Source organism: Camelina sativa, chromosome 15 (assembly GCF_030686135.1).
Source record: "Camelina sativa cultivar CO46 ecotype springtype chromosome 15, ASM3068613v1".
Lineage (NCBI taxonomy): Eukaryota > Viridiplantae > Streptophyta > Magnoliopsida > Brassicales > Brassicaceae > Camelina > Camelina sativa.
In genome coordinates, this window is record NC_141894.1 from 31,194,873 (window position 1) to 31,212,498 (window position 17,626).

The 17,626-nt window shown below is 38.7% G+C and overlaps 4 protein-coding genes and 1 pseudogene across 4 annotated transcripts; 2 read left to right on the plus strand and 3 right to left on the minus strand.

Annotated features, from left to right (window-relative positions):
• Window positions 1–413: 413 nt before the first annotated feature.
• On the plus strand, window positions 414–6,309 carry LOC147927386 (uncharacterized; annotated as a pseudogene).
• Window positions 6,310–7,479: 1,170 nt separating this feature from the next.
• LOC104773088 (large ribosomal subunit protein eL31z) lies at window positions 7,480–8,617 on the minus strand. Its single transcript, XM_087486998.1, has 2 exons — window positions 8,430–8,617; window positions 7,480–7,976 (listed from the first exon to the last, which is right to left on the minus strand). The coding sequence occupies exons 1-2, from the start codon at window positions 8,507–8,509 to the stop codon at window positions 7,697–7,699; spliced, it is 360 nt and encodes a 119-aa protein (XP_087343124.1). The 5' UTR covers window positions 8,510–8,617; the 3' UTR covers window positions 7,480–7,696.
• A 464-nt stretch (window positions 8,618–9,081) lies between these two features.
• Window positions 9,082–10,691, minus strand: LOC104773086 (large ribosomal subunit protein eL28z). Its single transcript, XM_010497639.3, has 4 exons — window positions 10,470–10,691; window positions 10,166–10,322; window positions 9,620–9,783; window positions 9,082–9,357 (listed from the first exon to the last, which is right to left on the minus strand). The coding sequence occupies exons 2-4, from the start codon at window positions 10,311–10,313 to the stop codon at window positions 9,238–9,240; spliced, it is 432 nt and encodes a 143-aa protein (XP_010495941.1). The 5' UTR covers window positions 10,314–10,322; window positions 10,470–10,691; the 3' UTR covers window positions 9,082–9,237.
• A 41-nt stretch (window positions 10,692–10,732) lies between these two features.
• On the plus strand, window positions 10,733–11,926 carry LOC104773085 (small ribosomal subunit protein uS8mz). The gene is made up of 3 exons (XM_010497638.3): window positions 10,733–10,867; window positions 11,380–11,540; window positions 11,630–11,926. The coding sequence occupies exons 1-3, from the start codon at window positions 10,738–10,740 to the stop codon at window positions 11,726–11,728; spliced, it is 390 nt and encodes a 129-aa protein (XP_010495940.1). The 5' UTR covers window positions 10,733–10,737; the 3' UTR covers window positions 11,729–11,926.
• On the minus strand, window positions 11,894–15,911 carry LOC104773084 (uncharacterized). Its single transcript, XM_010497637.3, has 7 exons — window positions 15,610–15,911; window positions 15,272–15,404; window positions 15,045–15,148; window positions 14,769–14,943; window positions 14,552–14,686; window positions 14,221–14,461; window positions 11,894–14,138 (listed from the first exon to the last, which is right to left on the minus strand). The coding sequence occupies exons 1-7, from the start codon at window positions 15,648–15,650 to the stop codon at window positions 12,145–12,147; spliced, it is 2,823 nt and encodes a 940-aa protein (XP_010495939.1). The 5' UTR covers window positions 15,651–15,911; the 3' UTR covers window positions 11,894–12,144.
• Window positions 15,912–17,626: the final 1,715 nt, after the last annotated feature.

Genomic DNA, 17,626 nt, shown 5'->3' on the forward strand with positions numbered 1-17,626 from the left:
ACTACTCTACTTTTTTTAATTGTCAAGTAGTTTTATATTTGATGATATCTCATATTTTAAGCATAGACATGTCTTAATATTTAGTTATTTTACTATTTATTCACATTTGAAGATTCATTGCTTCTACCAACCATCCTATTCCTAATCGTTGAATACTGTTAAACAGAAGCAAACGCAAATGTTTTGATGTAATAATATTACTATATTAGAATTATATATGCAGCAAATTTGAACGTGATCTTGCTTATGTATGCATATATCAGCGAACACTAATCAAGAAAACATCTCAAGACTGATGATTGTTTCCTATTAAAGAAGGCCTCAAAAAGATGACTGACAAAAAAAAGACTTAAAAAAGCAGAACAAAGTTAGAGAGAAAGAAAGAAACAAACAGAGAAATTAAAAGGGAGAAGATGATAAAAGTGTGTAGTCGTCTGTTCTTGTTGGTGGCTATCTTCTCCATTGCTTATACGCAGCTAGTGAAGGGGCAACATCAACCTCGACAAGATTGCCAATCTAAATGTGGTAATTTCACTATTGAGTACCCTTTTGGTATTTCTACAGGTTGTCACTATCCCGGAGATAAGAGTTTCAATATCACCTGTAAGAAAGATAAACCAAATGTCAGACGCAACATTGGGTCTGTTCGTTTCGTTGACGCTGGCGGTTGCGGCAGCGGCTGCGGCAGCGGCAAACACAATTTTTTTAATCGCTGCATCTAATCAACATTCAAAATCAGAAGCTGCGTTTGTCGCAGCATCATGCCGCAGGTACCTGCGGCAACCAAACGAACAACGATAGCTGCGGTTGATGCAGCCGCAAGTACTTGCGGCGACGAAACGAACAGACCTATTGAAGTGAAAACCTTTGATCACAGCGGCCAGCTACGCGTCCTGCTTAATTGATCTAGTGTTTGCTACGACAAGGAAGCAAATATTGAATTCAACTCCTACCGGCTTAGGCTGGATAATTTGCCTCTCCTTCCCAACAACAAATCCTTTATACTATAAATCACAAGTCATTTGCTCAATAAAAACATGCCACATAGACTTTATTCATAATTTATATTTCATAAAAATAAATTGAAATCAAGCAAAAGAAAACAAATCTAAAAGAAACTGTCCAAAACTTTTTATTTGTTACACCTATTATTTGAAAAAAAATATCGGAGTTAAGGGTTTTATGCGTTTATTGGCGTGACGTGGCAAAGGCGATTCCAAAGGTGATCTAGGGTTTTGGCGTGTATCTCACGCTCCAGCTTTCTGGTGGCTCTGCCGCCGTTTCCGATGTCTCTCGCGCCGGTGGTTCTTTCTCTGGTACTTCCATCCAAGGTTTCCTACTCGTCGGTGGTTCAGAATTCTCAAAGTCTTTCCAAACATGCTCTCGATGTCAAAGTTGTCGACGGTAACCATACCGTTCAAATCCCGGATGAAATCTTTCAAGATGCGGCTCCTCTATGGGAGGATTTTTTGATTGGCAAGTTTCTTTCCACTACTGCTCCGCATGTGGCAAAGATTCATGTCATTGTTAACAAGATCTGGCCTCTGGGGGACAAATCTGTGCGGATCGATGTTTTTGAAGTCAATGAAACCACTGTTAAGTTCAGAATCCGGGATCGGAAGATAAGAGACCATGTTTTACAGCGTGGTATGTGGAATATAGCAGAAATCCCGATGGTTGTTTCTCGGTGGTCGCCAATCATCGAGGAGTCCCAGCCAGATATTAAGACAATTCCACTGTGGGTTGTTATGAAAAAGGTTCCACATAAGATGTTCACATGGAAGGGGTTAGGGTTCCTAGCAAGTGCTGTGGGTGATCCCAAGCGGTTACACCCCGATACAGTCCAATGCAAGCAGTTTGGGGAAGCAAAAGTGTTTGTTGAGGTAGATTTATCCAAAGATCCTCCTAAGTCTTTCCGGTTTCAGTTTGAAAAAGGTGTGGATGCAGTAGTGGAATTCCACTACCCGTGGCTTCCACCAAAGTGCTCTACTTGCTCCAACTGGGGTCACCTAAAGGAGGTTTGTAAGGCAGCAAATCCACAACCTGATGAAGTTCAAGTGAAAGCTACAGAATCCTCAATTCCAGTGGTTGATACATCTTTTGTCGACACTCAAAATCGGGTCTCGAGCACGGAGATCAGCCACGTGAATACAGTTTCAGTGCCTCTGCATCCCCAAGCCAGGGAGTTGTTTTGGTTCATACTGCTCAAGAAACCAATCCAGTAGGTGTGGAAGGTTCAGTCGGTCCGGAGGGTGAATGGTGCTCAGTCTCCCCTTCTAAGGGTAACCGTCCGGAGCAGAAGTCTCAGGCCACTAATAGCATTACGGTCTCTCCTTCGAGATTCGCAGTCTTGGATGTTGAGGGTGAGTTGGGAGATAAAGAGGACACAGAGAAACTGGCGGATCCCTCAGATGGGATGGAGGAAGGAGAATTACCAAACTCTGACTCCACTGCTCTTACAGAGAAAACAACACGGACAGAGAAAACAGAGCAACTAGTGAAAGGAACTGTAAATGAGGAAAGTAGTGTTCGTCCTTCTCTTCCTCGTGGTTCTAAATCGGCCCACAAGTTTCTCACAGATCCTCAAACCACTAAAGATGTCCAGGTTCCGACCTGGAAGAAAAAGAACTTGAAGAAAAAACCTTAATGTTAGGGTTCTTCTGGAATGTTCGTGGGTTTAATACAGTTTCAAAACACTCGATCATTCGCAGTTGGGCACAGAGTCAGTCTATGCAGTTTGGGTGCTTATTGGAGACGCGAGTCAAGGAAAATAACGCCCAAGCACTTGTAAATAAAGTTTTTGTTTTTCCACATTGGTCTTTTATGTCAAATTATGAACATCACCGGCTGGGGCGTATATGGATCCTTTGGAGTCCAACAACACGACTAACTCCGGTATTTAAAAGCAGTCAGATGATTTCCTTTTGGGTGCTTCTTGCGGGTGAGACAGAGGAATTCTTATGCTCTTTTGTTTACGCATATAACACGGCTGAGGGTAGGAAGGAGCTCTGGGATGATATGAGAGCTCATCATGATTCTCCCTTGTTTTGTAATAAGCCATGGCTGATTAGTGGTGATTTTAATGAAACGCTTGATGGGGTGGAGCATTCCCGATTTGAGGACACTCCAGTGGTACGTAACGGTATAAGGGATTTCCAGGAGGCTGTTCGGTATTGCTCCCTGATTGATCTCAAACACCATGGATCGCAGTTCACATGGTGTAACAAGAGAGATGGTGATTTAATTTGTAAAAAACTGGATCGGGGATTAGTAAATCAAGCTTGGACGCAGATATATCCACACTCTTATTGTGTGTTTGATTCGGGAGGTTGCTCAGATCATTCTCGAGGTCGAGTCTGCTTAGGCGCTGAACCATTAAAGAAACGGCGACCCTTTAAGTTCTCAAACGTTCTAACATCGTTACCACAGTTCCCGACGCAAGTGCAGGAGTTTTGGCAAACTTCCGCACCGTTGTTTGTCTCTACCTCTGCGCTATTCCGCCTGTCCAAGAAACTCAAGAGTTTGAAGCCAGTGTTGCGTCTCCTCGGGAAAGAAGCTCTAGCTGATATTACTTGTCGAACGCGGGATGCTCATGAGGAACTCTGTCGTAGATAGGACGCCACTTTAGCCAATCCCACGTCTCAAAGCATGGAAGCCGAAACACAGGCCTTCCAGCGATGGGATTTCTTATCAACGCTGGAGGAAGGCTATTTGAAACAAAAATCAAAGCTTCACTGGTTGAATGTGGGTGATCAAAACAATGCTTATTTCTATCGCTCTGCAGAGCAACGGAAAATGCAGAACACTATCCGGGAAGTTACAAATCAACATGGTGTTGTGCTCCAGCAGCCAGAAGATATTAAGGAGGAGGCTGTGAGGTTCTTTCAAGAATTTCTCACACATTCTCCGGCGGATTACTGTGGAATGTCTGTAGACAGTTTGCAGCGCTTATTGTCCTTTAAGTGCTCTGTTACTGATCAGGAATTGCTAATAAAGGGGGTGACACCTTCAGAGATTAAAGCGGTTCTCTTTTCAATGTCATCAAACAAAGCTCCAGGACCTGACGGTTACACCATTGAGTTCTACAAGTCTGCTTGGCCAATAATTGGTAATGACTTCACTGTTGCTATCCAATCCTTTTTTGAAAAGGGGTTTCTGCCGAAGGGACTAAACGCCACAATATTGGCTTTAATCCCGAAAACAGAATCAGCAAGTGCCATGAAGGATTATAGGCCTATATCCTGTTGCAATGTTTTGTATAAGGTTATCTCGAAAATTCTAGCCAACCGGCTAAAGGTGCTTCTGCCTAAGTTAATTACTACGAATCAGTCTGCGTTTGTTAAAGACCGGTTGTTACTGGAGAATGTTTTGCTTGCCTCAGAAGTTGTTAAAGACTATCACAAAGACACGATCTCTCCACGATGTGCAATGCAAATCGACATTTCAAAAGCCTTTGATTCAGTGCAATGGGACTTCTTGTTAAACATCCTTGAAGCGCTGGAGTTGCCTGCAAGGTTTATTCATTGGATCCGGTTATGTATCTCCACTGCCTCATTTTCTGTTCAGGTAAATGGGGAACTCGCGGGGTTTTTTCAAAGCACACGGGGACTCAGACAGGGGTGTTCATTGTCTCCTTATCTATTTGTCATTTGCATGAATGTGTTGTCAAAGCTCCTTGATAAAGCCGCGGCTGAGAAGCGCATTGGCTACCATCCCAAATGTCAACCTATCCAATTGACTCATTTGTGTTTTGCTGACGACCTGATGGTCTTTGTGGATGGACAAAAACGGTCTGTTGAAGGTATCCTAGAAATATTTGATCGGTTTGCTGCAATCTCTGGCCTGAGGATCAGTATTGAAAAATCCACTATATACATGGCTGGCGTCTCTGATACATGCCGTTTAGACATTCTCCACCAGTTCCCCTTTGCTCATGTCCAGCTTCCAGTTCGCTACCTCGGTTTGCCTCTGCTCACAAAGCAAATGTCATCCGCTGATTGTCTTCCTCTATTAGAAAAAGTCCGAGCACGTCTGACATCATGGAGTGCACGTCCTCTCTCTTATGCAGGTCGTCTGCAGCTTCTTACTTCTGTAATTTCTGGTACACTCAACTTTTGGATCTCTGCATATCGTCTCCCTAGTTGGTGTATAACGGAGATAGACAAATTATGCTCTGCTTTCCTCTGGTCTGGTCCTGAGCTGAGTGGCAAGAAGGCAAAGGTCTCTTGGAAAGAAGTCTGTCGACCAAAAGCAGAGGGGGGTTTGGGAATCCAATCTCTCCGTCTTGCCAATAAGGTTAGCTGTCTTAAACTCATATGGCGAATACTGTCTGGACGGGATTCTCTCTGGAACAGGTGGATCTCTGTCACTCTACTCAAAAACAGATCCTTTTGGGAACTCAAATCTACTACTAGTATGGGATCATGGATGTGGAGAAAACTTTTAAAGTATAGATCACTTGTGAAGCAGCTCTACAGAGTGCAGGTTAATAATGGGACATCAGCATCGTTTTGGTATGACAGTTGGAGTAGCTTGGGTTGTCTCCAAGAGATCACTGGCAGTAACCGACATATTGAACTCGGCATTCCTTTGACTGCAACCGTGGCAACGGCCAAAGAGGACCACCGTAGGTGACAGCATCGTTGTGCCCTTCTCAATACCATTGAAACTGAACTAGCGGCTCTCACTCTCACTGCAGCTGAGGATATCTCCATGTGGAAGGGTCAACACAATACCTATCGCGAGAACTTCGTAACTCATGAGACCATTACTCTGCTTCGTGAATCTCAGCTGGCGGAACCTTGGTCTAAAAGTGTCTGGTTTACGTATGCAACCCCCAAGTATGCGTTTGTATCCTGGCTGGCTGTTAAGAATCGACTTTCTACGGGTGACCGTATGCAACGATGGAATACCAATCAACGAACAGATTGTGTTTTCTGTGGCTCTATGGAAACCCGTGATCACCTCTTCTTCTCATGTCCGTATGCTGCAGCCGTCTGGGCACCACTTGCGACTCGACTCCTTGGGAACCTTTTCACAGTTGATTGGAACACACTTCAGGCTACACTCAGCAATACCAACATGGATAGGATCCGTCTCTTCACTATTCGTTATAGTTACCAAACCACTGTCTATCATTTCTGGCATGAACGCAACAAGCGAAGACATGGAGCAACTCCCCTACCTTCTTCTCGTCTGGTCAAACTCATTGACAAGACAGTTCGCAACCGGTTCACTTCAATCCGTAATCGGGGAAACTACTCTTATGACGATGGGCTGACCTTATGGTTTGCCACTCGCCCTACTTGAATAATCTCTGATGTAAATCTTGTCTACTCTTTTTTGGTCTTGTTTAAGCAAACTCAAAAAAAAACTCAAAAAATGGTAACAGTCCTTGTAAAACAGTCTTTTTTGGTTTGAATTAATTTTACATTCAATTCAAAAAAAAGAAAAATGAAAAAAAAAGAATTACAAAACATTTATTTTTCCTGACATAAATTTGAAAATAATAATTTAATCTCTTTGTCCCGTACGTAGTACGGGTTATGATAATAAAATCAAATAGTAATCCTGCGTGGCTACAAGCAGGGAGAGTTGTGACAAACGCAATTGAATCAGGGACGAGACCCGAATCTTGCATTTTCGAAAACAATGCCACTGCGTTACAGCCTCTTCCGCTGATTCCATAAGCTGAAATCATAGCTGTCCAAGACACAACATCACGTGACTTCATGTTCTCAAACACATCTCTCGCTCTGTCCAAACAACCGCATTTCGCATACATATCGATCAGTGCGTTCTCTAACAACAGATTCGGTATCAGTTTCTTCCTCTCAATGTATTCATGGATATTTACCAAAAGACGACAGAGCAGATGTATCTCCACAAGCAGGTAGAACACTTGTGATTGAAAATGCATCAGGTTCGAACACATCAGCCTCCATTCGGCCGGGAATACAACTCCACGGCTTCAACAGGCATCGCGTTTTTCATATACACACCGATCATCACATTCCACGAAACCAAACTCTTTTTCCCCATTTTGAAAAACATATCTTCAACATATTTAACGTTTTCAGGAGTTGTATTGCTCACTGCTACTAACAGACTAGCCATCGTGCCAGCATCATGGCTTGTCTTATAAGATTGTGTTTACAAACTAAAAACCAAACAAACTATTACTATATTTCTCCGTTGGTTTTGCTTTAACTAAATCATTCGATTCTTATTTAAATAACATTCGTGGTTTCATCCGATTAGATGAAGCTGAACGCATTATACATTATATGATTAACTACATCTTGATTTTCGCTTTATTCAAAAAAAAAAAAAAGCAAGTGATCCATATCTATAAATTTTATTAAAGTTTTGTCCGGCTTAACACTAGTTATTTATATTCTTCCTTCAGAATGTGTACTACACTTTGATTGATATGGATTTGTCGCTTAATATTACGATTTTGATTACGAAGTAATCAGATGGTAAACCGGTCCCCTAAAAAATTTGATTACTAAGTAAACAAAGTCACACAAAAAAAAGAAGATCAAACTTGTATCAGCACAAAATCTGTAACTTGAAAGATAAGAAACAATATTACCAAAAAGGGTAAGTGATCAAAACAAGCAAAAAGTCTCTCTCTTTCCGTCTTTCATTCTAACAATATTAAGGGTTGCGTGATTACATTCACAAATCTTCTTCACTCGTCTTCCTCGATGACCTTAGTGCCCAAACCAGATAGTCCTTCAGCTGGAACCTCAGCGACAGTGACGAGAGAGAAGAACTCTTCCTTGGCATCTTCATCGTCGTTTCTCTTACGGGCAACACGGATTCTGATTCTCCTCGGGGGGCCTCGGATACCTTTGCTCCATATCTGCTTGTTGAGTTTAACATCGACTCTAACGTCCTTTGTTCCCATTGCTTTCAATGCAAACTTCCTGATCTCTTTAATGGCATTGGGTGCCTTCTTCTTGAATGTGCTGTTACATTTATTTCAAATGATCAAAAACCACACTGAGTATTTAGCATTACTAAAACCACAAGATCAATAGTGACAAGCAACAAGCAAACAGTTACACAAAATCAAAGGAACACAACTAAAACATTACTCTCATCTAAAGCCTAATCTTCTTCTTCTACAAGGATTCGAAACATTCTGAATCCAAGGTGATCAAATGATTCACAAGTATATTCAATGGAGTTGTACAAAATCAAATCCGTAGATAAAAAAATGAAACATTCATTAGCATTGTGTAAATAAACAGAGAGCGAAAGCATTGTTTAATCCAAGCTCTTGAGTCTTCACACATCCCTAACTAAGAATTGCAACTTGAGTCTAATCATTATCAACTAAACCCAGAACGAACTCAAGAAATCCGGAAACGAGAGATTGAAAAGTAGAAACACACAAGTATGGAAGCTTGGGGATTTACCAGCTATGGAGACGCCTGTGGAGATTGATAGTATACTCCCTCGTAACGACCTCCTCCTTTCTTCCCTTACCTTTCTCCATTTCTTCGATCTCTGCCTCTGTCTTTCTTTCTCTCACACTTCAAAAGAAATGGAGTTGGAGACGGCACCAGATCGAGCGAGAGACGAAATTAACCTCTGTTAAAGAAAACCCTAATATAAAGTTTCCGTATGATATAAATTTGGGCCGATTATGGGCCTAAGGGACTCTTAAAGTACGAGATATATGCTAAGATAGGCCTTTTATTTCAACTTATAATTAAATTTGCATTTCTTGATGAGATCTAAAGGGAAAAAAGTCAGCATCTAAAATCAAAAATATACTACTAATCACATATTGATGCAACTCGAATCATTAGGGTTTGTGCATTTGAGATTTCAGTTTATGTGTCCATATAGTATAGGTTTCTTAATAACTTATTGGCTTTACAACTTCATCAATGAATAATTTGTATGTATCTTAAGATTTGATTATTCAGATCATATCATTTCAGATCAGCAAAGACTCAGATCATTCGATTTATTATAAAACCTAGAATTGAGACTTAAGCAAACTCTTGATTCGATAAAAAAGATCTAATAAAATGGAACACAGGAACAAAAGAAACATGAGCATAATACGGAAAACATCTAACTCCTTTTGAAAAGGGATACTGAAAAGGAGGTGCATAGCGTTATGGTTCAACTTCAACAAAATAACTTAGATAAACCTGTTCAGCAAAAATCTCTTACTTCAAAAAAACATGTTTTGGGAAAAAAAAAAACTTAAGCTTAAGCTTGTCTGTTTCTTTGCTTGGCACCGGACTTAGCAACCCTAAGGCCTTTGCTGATGACACTGAGTCTAGCAAGAGCTGCTTTCTTCAAGTCTGGCCTGTAGTAGTTGTCCACCACCTATATAATTCATTTCAGACAACAGATTTGTTTAGATCACCATCAAAGCACAAGGCCTTCTAAGGCTTCTACACTGTCTAGCTTATAATGTTTGCTTAGAAAAAAATATCCTAATATCTATTCAACATGCAAATTACACATTAACTCTCCACTCACAAGTTGAGTAAAGAACACAAACATATTCTAGATCTCAGAGCTGTAACCATAAGCACACCATAAACTTAGAAACAAATATCAACAGTGGTAAAAAATTGAATAATACCTGGTTAGCAACAGCCTTGGACATCCTGGGGAATTCCTTCTTCAGGACAGACTTGTTGACAGAGAGCTTAGGCTTGTTCTGCTTCTTGGTCTTGGTGGTGGCGAGCACAACAGCTTGATCCTTGCCAGCGGCCTGGATGGTCACAGTCTTCTTGTTTGCAAGACCTGAATCCCACATTGAAAAGATTCATCTCAGACAATTTCAATCTTGTATTCAAGAATCCAGTCACAAATCTATTACAAAACATTAAATAGCTAGACAGACTTCAATTTCAAACAACACATTTAGTTTATGTAACAAGATTCTCAATCAACAGATTCTAAAATGACTACATTCTATGAAACAAATCGCATTTCGCAAGTCTCCAAACCATACATTACAGTAACATAATCTTATATTTGAGAATCCAGACGCATACATCTTCTACATAGTGCATATGCCAATCTCAAACGGCATACTTTTAATTCCCAATCCAATAGACTGAAACAATCAACCAGAGCATAATGTAAAGGCATCACTATGTTTACAAGTGTAAAAAGGATATACCAGAGTGCTTGTAGGAGTGAACGTTGGCGAGATTGTTAGTCTCCTTGCTGAATTGAACCTTGGAGTTTCCTCTACCGAACTGTTTCACCAAGAAACAGTTGTTCTTCTTCACGATCTCCCAGATCAATTGTCCTGGAACTGTCGCCATTTCTAAACCCTACCAAATCAACCAAGCAAGGATACTACTAATTAATCAATCTATAATACAGATAAGATGAACAGATCGAATCACTAAAGGAGCACGGCCGTAATAGATCTGACTGATAGAAACGACAACAACTGAGAAAGGATCTATTAAGCTCACCGTGCGATTTCGCTGAGAGAGATAGAGAGACTTGGTTTTTTAATGGTGGCGCCGGAGCTTTTGTTAGAAGACGATGGAGCTATATTTATATATGACCTCAGAAAATGATAAAACCCTAGCTTGTGTATTATTTGTGTAAAGACTAAAATACCCCTAAAGTTAATAGGAATATCGATAAATGCCACTACTAGTTTGAGAAACGTTGAAAACTAAAACCCATTTGCTCTACTGAGGTTAGATCGATCATTCGATAGTCGAATTTGTAACAATGGGGAGGAGAATACTGAACGATGCGTTGAGAACGATTGTGAATGCGGAGAAGCGAGGGAAAGCTTCGGTGGAGTTGAAGCCTGTCTCTACTGTAATGTCTTCGTTTCTTAAAATCATGAAGGAGAAAGGTTACATTTTTTGTTTTTTACTTGTGCTTTGTTCTGGTCCAATTGGGTTTCAGTTTCATCTCCCTGTTCGTCCATATACTTGTTTAGATTTATCAGTTTCCATCGACATTGGTTTCAGTCACTTTGTGGTAAAGTATCTATTTAGTCCTGTGATTAATATTATAGTCTCTGATCTCTATTGGTAGTCCTTAATCTGATCCTAACACGTATAGCTCAAGCAGGCATTGTCCAAAGATAAAGTTTTGTTCTTGGTTGATTGCAAGAGGATTGCAAAGTTTTCTCTTTTACTCTTATGGATACTTCACATCTTGATCTATGGTTGAAGAAAGGCATATATCCTTTTCCAAGTCTCATAGTTTAATTTGCGCTTGTGTCTGTTTTGAGTATTTTAGTCAAGAATTTTAAGTAGTTCTCTTAAAAGTTGATAGTTAAGTAGCATTGATATGCTCAAACTGCGTTTACAGAATCGGGTAATTGTCTCTTAGTTTACAAAATGTATGTTTTATGTATAGGGTACATAAAGAACTTTCAAGTTCATGATCCACACAGAGTTGGAAGAATAACTGTTGATCTACAAGGAAGGGTTAATGATTGCAAAGCTCTCACTTACAGGCAGGACGTCAAGGCAAACGAGATTGGGCAATACACAGAACGCACACTTCCAACACGCCAGGTCCGGTTTTATACTACTTTCGAATATGCAACTAATAAAATATAGTAGCAGTAACTTGAACCTTCTTCTCTAATTTGTTATATATGCAGTGGGGTTATGTTGTGATTACAACTCCTGATGGCATTTTGGACCATGAAGAGGCTATTAAACGGAATGTGGGTGGTCAGGTTCTTGGCTTCTTTCATTGAATCGCCGATATCGAATACGGAAACAAACTCTAATGAAGGGACTTTGACATGTCGAAATCCTGTGTGAACATGAGACATTTGCCTGGCTTTGTTCACATTGTTTGTTTGTTTCTTGCACTGCAATTTGGACAAATTTTTATTTCTATTGTGACAACATTTCTGAAATGTTATTGTAAAATCATTTTCTTCCTTCACAAATAGTTATTTCCTATTCCGTCTATACACACGAAAAATAAAACAGACAAAGAAACCAATCAAGACATAGCAGAATCATATCACTGCTTCAATCTGTATAATGTCAATGTGTAAGAATATCAAATTCAGTCATGAGTAAAGAATGAGTGGGGACTGATCTCAGTGGCAAAGAATATATATATATATATATATATATGAACAGATGGACAAGATGGGTAGATTTAGCGTCGATTAGAAGCACGAAGGGCCCCGAGCCTTGCAAAGATATCGTCATATTCTGGGAGGTTGGGATGAACGTGACTAGCTCTCTCCCTTGATGGGGTTTCTGGATCCGGTGATTTTACAGTTTGTGGAACAGGGCTTGAAGTTACTGTCTGGTGCCTTGGAGATGGCTGATCATGAGGCTCTTTGTCAGTTTTCTTCGTTGTCACAGGGAACGAATGTTTCTCATGAGCTTTTGCTTGGCCATTTGTCCTTAGAGAGAACCCGGTTGGTTTATTTGGCTTGACATTGATGCGTGCAGCCTCTCTTTCCATGTCTTCGTCGTCTTCAGAGGATGCTGAAACTGGCATCTTGAAGTTCGTTCTCTTGTAATCTCTCATTCCCGTTGATGGCTTATGAGTCCTCTCTTGACTTCTTGAAGAAGATCGAGTTGGGAGTTTTTCTTCCTCCAAGTCATCCTGATCGGCACGGGAATGACTAAATAAGGAATCAGATTTTGTTTCTGTTCTTCCTGGAAGTTGCATGTCTGAGTCGTCTTCATCACTAGAAGATGGATGAGGAGGCAGAAAACTTGGTCTCATCTCGGTGTTACTTTCTTTCTTACTGTAATGATCTTTTCTGCTAGACTGACCAGAATCATCGGTTTGGATATACTCCTTTTCAGAGTTGGACAATGCCGGACTAATTCTATAAGGTGGGAGTGTCTTTTTGTTCCTAAATCCACCGGCCAAAGCTCCAAGCCTCAGACCAAGCTGAGGTTCTGACTCTGAATCTGATTCTTCTCGTGTCCTCGAATTATCTTTGTGTTCTTCTGTGTCTAAAGGGAAAAATTCGTGTCCAGCAGAATCAGAGACTTTAAATTCCTGAGATCGATCAGACGTCAGATTCCCCTTCTTCTCATGCACATCTCCAGAAACTTTGCCTCTATGTTTTGGCTGATCACTGTCGCTTTCTGAATCTGGACCATAATCGTCAAACCTGGTATGTGGATCAGGCTCATGGTAAGCAGCCGGAGGACTTGCAGAGACATCATCAAATAATGGGGAACTTGTGTTCTCTTGGTAAACTTGTGAGCTGTGTTCTTCATGAGACTTACTATGGTCTCCTTTGAAGCTCCAAGAAGCTGCTGACGCAGATGTTTTGCTGCCAAGCAATGAGAACCCCACACCATGATCAATTTCATCTTGATAATGATTATCTTCAGCGTCGAATTTAGGTTTATCAAAAAATGAACTATAGTCATCATAAGTATCCGCAGCTGCATCATCATCATGTCCATGATAATGGGTGTCTGTATCTTTAAAGTTGCTTTGAGATCGGTGATCATCATAAGTGGCAAAAATGTTTTCCTCCACAATGCTCGGTGACTTTATATAATCTGAGCCATTGACATTCTCATCAGAATAATTGCTCGAGTGTGAATGCGATGAAGTCCGGCTTGACTGCTTCATGAGGTAAACATCTTCAGGGTGACCAGAATTCAAATCCGTCTCATCCTTGCTTGGCTGCTTCTCTCTACTTTTTTCACCGAAGGAACCGTTATTTCTCGAAATCTCCAGGGGATGTCTATCTGATGGCTGATGTACAAGAGGAACATCAGATTCCTTTGCCCTATCATATCTATCTTGCCGGGTTCTGTCCATATTTTCATACTGCATCCTATTATTTCGTCTTAGGGAGAAATGTTGTTCTTCAGGAAAGCTTTCACTTTGTACATTCGATCTGTTACGTCCATGTGACGGCTCGTTTCTAAGATTTACAGATGCAGAGGATATATGCGACTCCGATGTATCCTGCCTCGTCATCCTTTCTTTGCTCGAGAGTTTAGCAGCTGCTCTTGCAGCGAAACTTGCTCTCTCAGCAGCTTCAGCAGCGGCACGTGCAGCATCTGTAGAATCAACAAATTCTGTTTCCCACCTATGATTACCTCTTGAAGATGAATTTTCATAGCCATGATTTGGGTTTCTACACTCTCCTTCATCAGTCCTAGAACCTGTCAAACAAAAAAAACAACTCCGTTAAATGATTCGATCAAAAAACAAATACAGAAACAGCAGAAAAGACACAACGCTTACGAGAAGGTCTTGGATCTGGATGATAGTAGTCATCAGCCTTCCCAGAAGTAACATTATTGCTTTGGCTTGAAGATCTTCCACCATTTGCATACGAGTTCTCTGGGGAATGATGTCTTTGAGTTGATCCCTGTTGAGCATTGACAGTAGCTGGAGCTTGAACGTTTGGAGGCTGTTCCTTGTTTGATTTTATAGATGAATCCATGTTCATGCTACTCGCTGGCTGAAACGAGCTTGCTCCACTCTAAAAGAAAAGCAAAGTAAACGTTACGGTTAACACTAGCAAGTAGATATAAAAACTGATGCCTTTACACTGAAATGTGACTACACGTACCAACAGCGCATCTTTTGGATCTGGTTCAACAAAAGATTGTGCCTCCCAGACGACATTATGCTCCTCAGCGATTGCCATCAAAATTTTGACCTTAGTTGGACCATCGGGGGCTTTGGCAGACAATCTTTCCACCAACTAGAAAGATAGCAATCACAATCAAGAAAGGTTCATAGATACAAAACCACCATCAAAGATTAAAGAAGACGCAGACACTTACCAGGCGACTCACACCAGAATCTGGACGCAACTCAATAGCAGACGTAGCAAAATCCTTCCCGTACTTGGTAGTGAATTGCTTAACGATTTCTGAGAGCTCAGGGACATCTGATAATAACCTCTGGGAAGCAAATAAGACACTCGATACAGCTTCTTTCAAATCAATGGGGCAGTTCCTGAAGTACAATATCACAAACGATCAATACATTAAACATTGAGAAAAAAACAAACACAACATCAATGAATGAAGAGTTGTCAAAGCTCAAATCTTTCTTACTTTTGAGACTCGATAACACCCAAACGAACAACAAGAAGTTCACAATATATGGCAATGAGCTCATAAGCAGCCATTGTCTTCTCTTCCCTAACCACATGTTCCACCTGATAGAATTAAAAACATAAACCACATTCCCAATTTCCATCAACAAACAAACAAGTGAAACTCAAAATTCTATAATACTTAAAAAAAGTTGCCACATTCCCAAATTTTGAAGATTGGTTTACCCGAATTCGAGCAGTAGGGGTATGTCCAGACTCGAGCAATTGAGCTAATTCTCTCCTAAGCTGTTTAATCTGAATCTCTTTTTTGTTCTTGAGTATCTTGAGCCGTGAATTCGCCATCTGCATAGCTGTCTTGCTGCATTGCATCAAAACAATAAATCAACACACATACACACAAGAACCCAACAAAATATATAAATCAAAACCAAAAAAAACAACCGATGATCTGAAACCAAAAAGGTTCGGTCATAAATAGAATCTAAACATGTGTTGTTGTAACATAATCTGAAACAACACAGGAGATAGAAAGAATAATAAAGAGACCCATAATCGAGTTTTACCATTTAGCAGGCTTAAAACCTCGATTAAGAACCTTCTTCATGGAAAACTATATTTTAGCAGAAGAAGAAAAAAAAATCGGAACTTTGATCGAATCAGGTAGATCACTAAATTATTAGGGTTTATTGGCTTGTGAAATTGGGTGAGACGCAAATCTAATCTATGATCTGAAAAGAATGGAATTATTCGCGGGGACCTATAACCAAAGAAGAAACGTAAAAAGATTTGATATATAGAGGAAGAAGAAGAAGAAGAAGAAGAAGAAGATGAAGAAAGAAATTAAAATATTAAAATTAATTAGGTTGGAGTCTGCGCGAAACCATTACTATATATGTTAAAGGAAGGATCCTCTGTGTAGCGGTGCACGTTCCACGAAATAGATACATACCGTGGACTGACTTTAATATTCTTTCTATATACTATATGATTTATTTTTTGGTAGGAACTACATATATTTGATTTATTGGAAAGTGCATAAGATTATTTACTTTCAAACTTTCCGTTTGAATTTTTATGTTTCCTTTGGACATTAACATGTTTTTTTTTTTGGTCAAAGGACATTGATGTATTAAGAATCTATTTTGATTTTAAATTAAATAAATATAACCATGTATACATTTTAATTTAGTTTAGATTAGGACACAGGTTGAAATTCTTTTTATTTATATTAATATATGATTCCGAAGATCACGATTAATGCTAGATTAGGACCTTAAAAACTTTTAAAATCAATTATATAAATTATATTTTATTCTAAAATTTTAATATAAATAAAAGGGATTTCAACCCGTGCTCTAGCACGGTCCTAATCTAGCATTAAGGTTTAATTTTTAATTTCTGAATACGATCCCGAAGATCACATTAATCTTGTTAAATTAGCGAGATTTGATTCTTTTTTATGATTGAGAATATATTTTTATCCCTTTAATAACTTTTTTATTGATGTGGTTTATGAATAAAATCGTGAAAAATAAATTGGTAATATTGTGATTCTAGATATTTGGAACCATATATGTGATCTTCCGAAAATAAAGTTTGGAATATCCATGAACTATCAATTTGGAATAACTTGTTTAAGATTTTCTGTTACAATTAAGATTTTATTTGTTACAATTAATATATGGATTAATTTATAATCTATGTATAACCTATTTGTAACCATTTATTAAAATTATAAAGTCTACCAAAATAATGTTGTGTACTTCCGTTTTATTATAAAGGGGATTTATATGATCTATATCTTTTGTTATATCGTTTCTTGGAATTATACATTATCCAAGTCCAACCCCTAATACTATTTGGATGATTTTGAATATTGTTTTAATTTGGGTTCTTTATCTTATCAATATCCATCCACTTATATATAACCAAAGTTCATAAAATAAATTAAATAGTTTAAAAACAAAAAATAATTATTACAGAACTTTAAAGATATTGATAGAAGTTTCATATAGATTAGAAATATTGTATAATACTAGATTTTAATCTGTGCTACATCGCATGCATATAATTTGTTTTTTATATTTTATGTTTATATTAATTTTCTTATAATTTATATTTTATATTTTATTGGTTAAATATTTGATGTTTTGTAAATAGAGGAATAACTCTATTTTTTTATATTAACTTTTTAACTTGCAATACACGTCATTACCATTTGTTTGTTATATTTAGTTTGTTATGTTTAGTGTTTGAGATTCTATTTTGATTTTTAATTATTAAAACAAAAAATAGGGGATCTAAATACATAATAAGTAATTTATACGCTGTGATTAAGTCATATTTTCCTAATGATTTAATTATTTTACACAATCTTAGTTAAATCAACTTAATTTTATATGTCAAATATTCTAATATTAGTAGTGGACAAATAATAAAATAAGGATTTAACCCGCGTTAGCACAAATTTAATGATATTTTATTAATTCCAACATGTTCTCTTTTTAACTCATCTACTATATAACCATATTATATAGTATTCTAAACTTTTTTAATTTTACATATTCGTAATATTTTAAA

Coding starts and splice junctions, on each gene's coding strand:
- LOC104773088 (XM_087486998.1), bottom strand. CDS start 8,509: ATGGAGAAAGGTAAGGGAAGAAAGGAGGAGGTCGTTACGAGGGAGTAT. Junction 7,977..8,429: donor CACAGGCGTCTCCATAGCTG/GTAAATCCCCAA, acceptor TAAATGTAACAG/CACATTCAAGAAGAAGGCAC.
- LOC104773086 (XM_010497639.3), bottom strand. CDS start 10,313: ATGGCGACAGTTCCAGGACAATTGATCTGGGAGATCGTGAAGAAGAAC. Junction 9,784..10,165: donor TCACTCCTACAAGCACTCTG/GTATATCCTTTT, acceptor TGTGGGATTCAG/GTCTTGCAAACAAGAAGACT. Junction 9,358..9,619: donor CCAAGGCTGTTGCTAACCAG/GTATTATTCAAT, acceptor TGAATTATATAG/GTGGTGGACAACTACTACAG.
- LOC104773085 (XM_010497638.3), top strand. CDS start 10,738: ATGGGGAGGAGAATACTGAACGATGCGTTGAGAACGATTGTGAATGCG. Junction 10,868..11,379: donor TAAAATCATGAAGGAGAAAG/GTTACATTTTTT, acceptor TTTTATGTATAG/GGTACATAAAGAACTTTCAA. Junction 11,541..11,629: donor GCACACTTCCAACACGCCAG/GTCCGGTTTTAT, acceptor TTATATATGCAG/TGGGGTTATGTTGTGATTAC.
- LOC104773084 (XM_010497637.3), bottom strand. CDS start 15,650: ATGAAGAAGGTTCTTAATCGAGGTTTTAAGCCTGCTAAATG. Junction 14,944..15,044: donor GGTGTTATCGAGTCTCAAAA/GTAAGAAAGATT, acceptor ATTGTACTTCAG/GAACTGCCCCATTGATTTGA. Junction 14,687..14,768: donor ATTCTGGTGTGAGTCGCCTG/GTAAGTGTCTGC, acceptor CTATCTTTCTAG/TTGGTGGAAAGATTGTCTGC.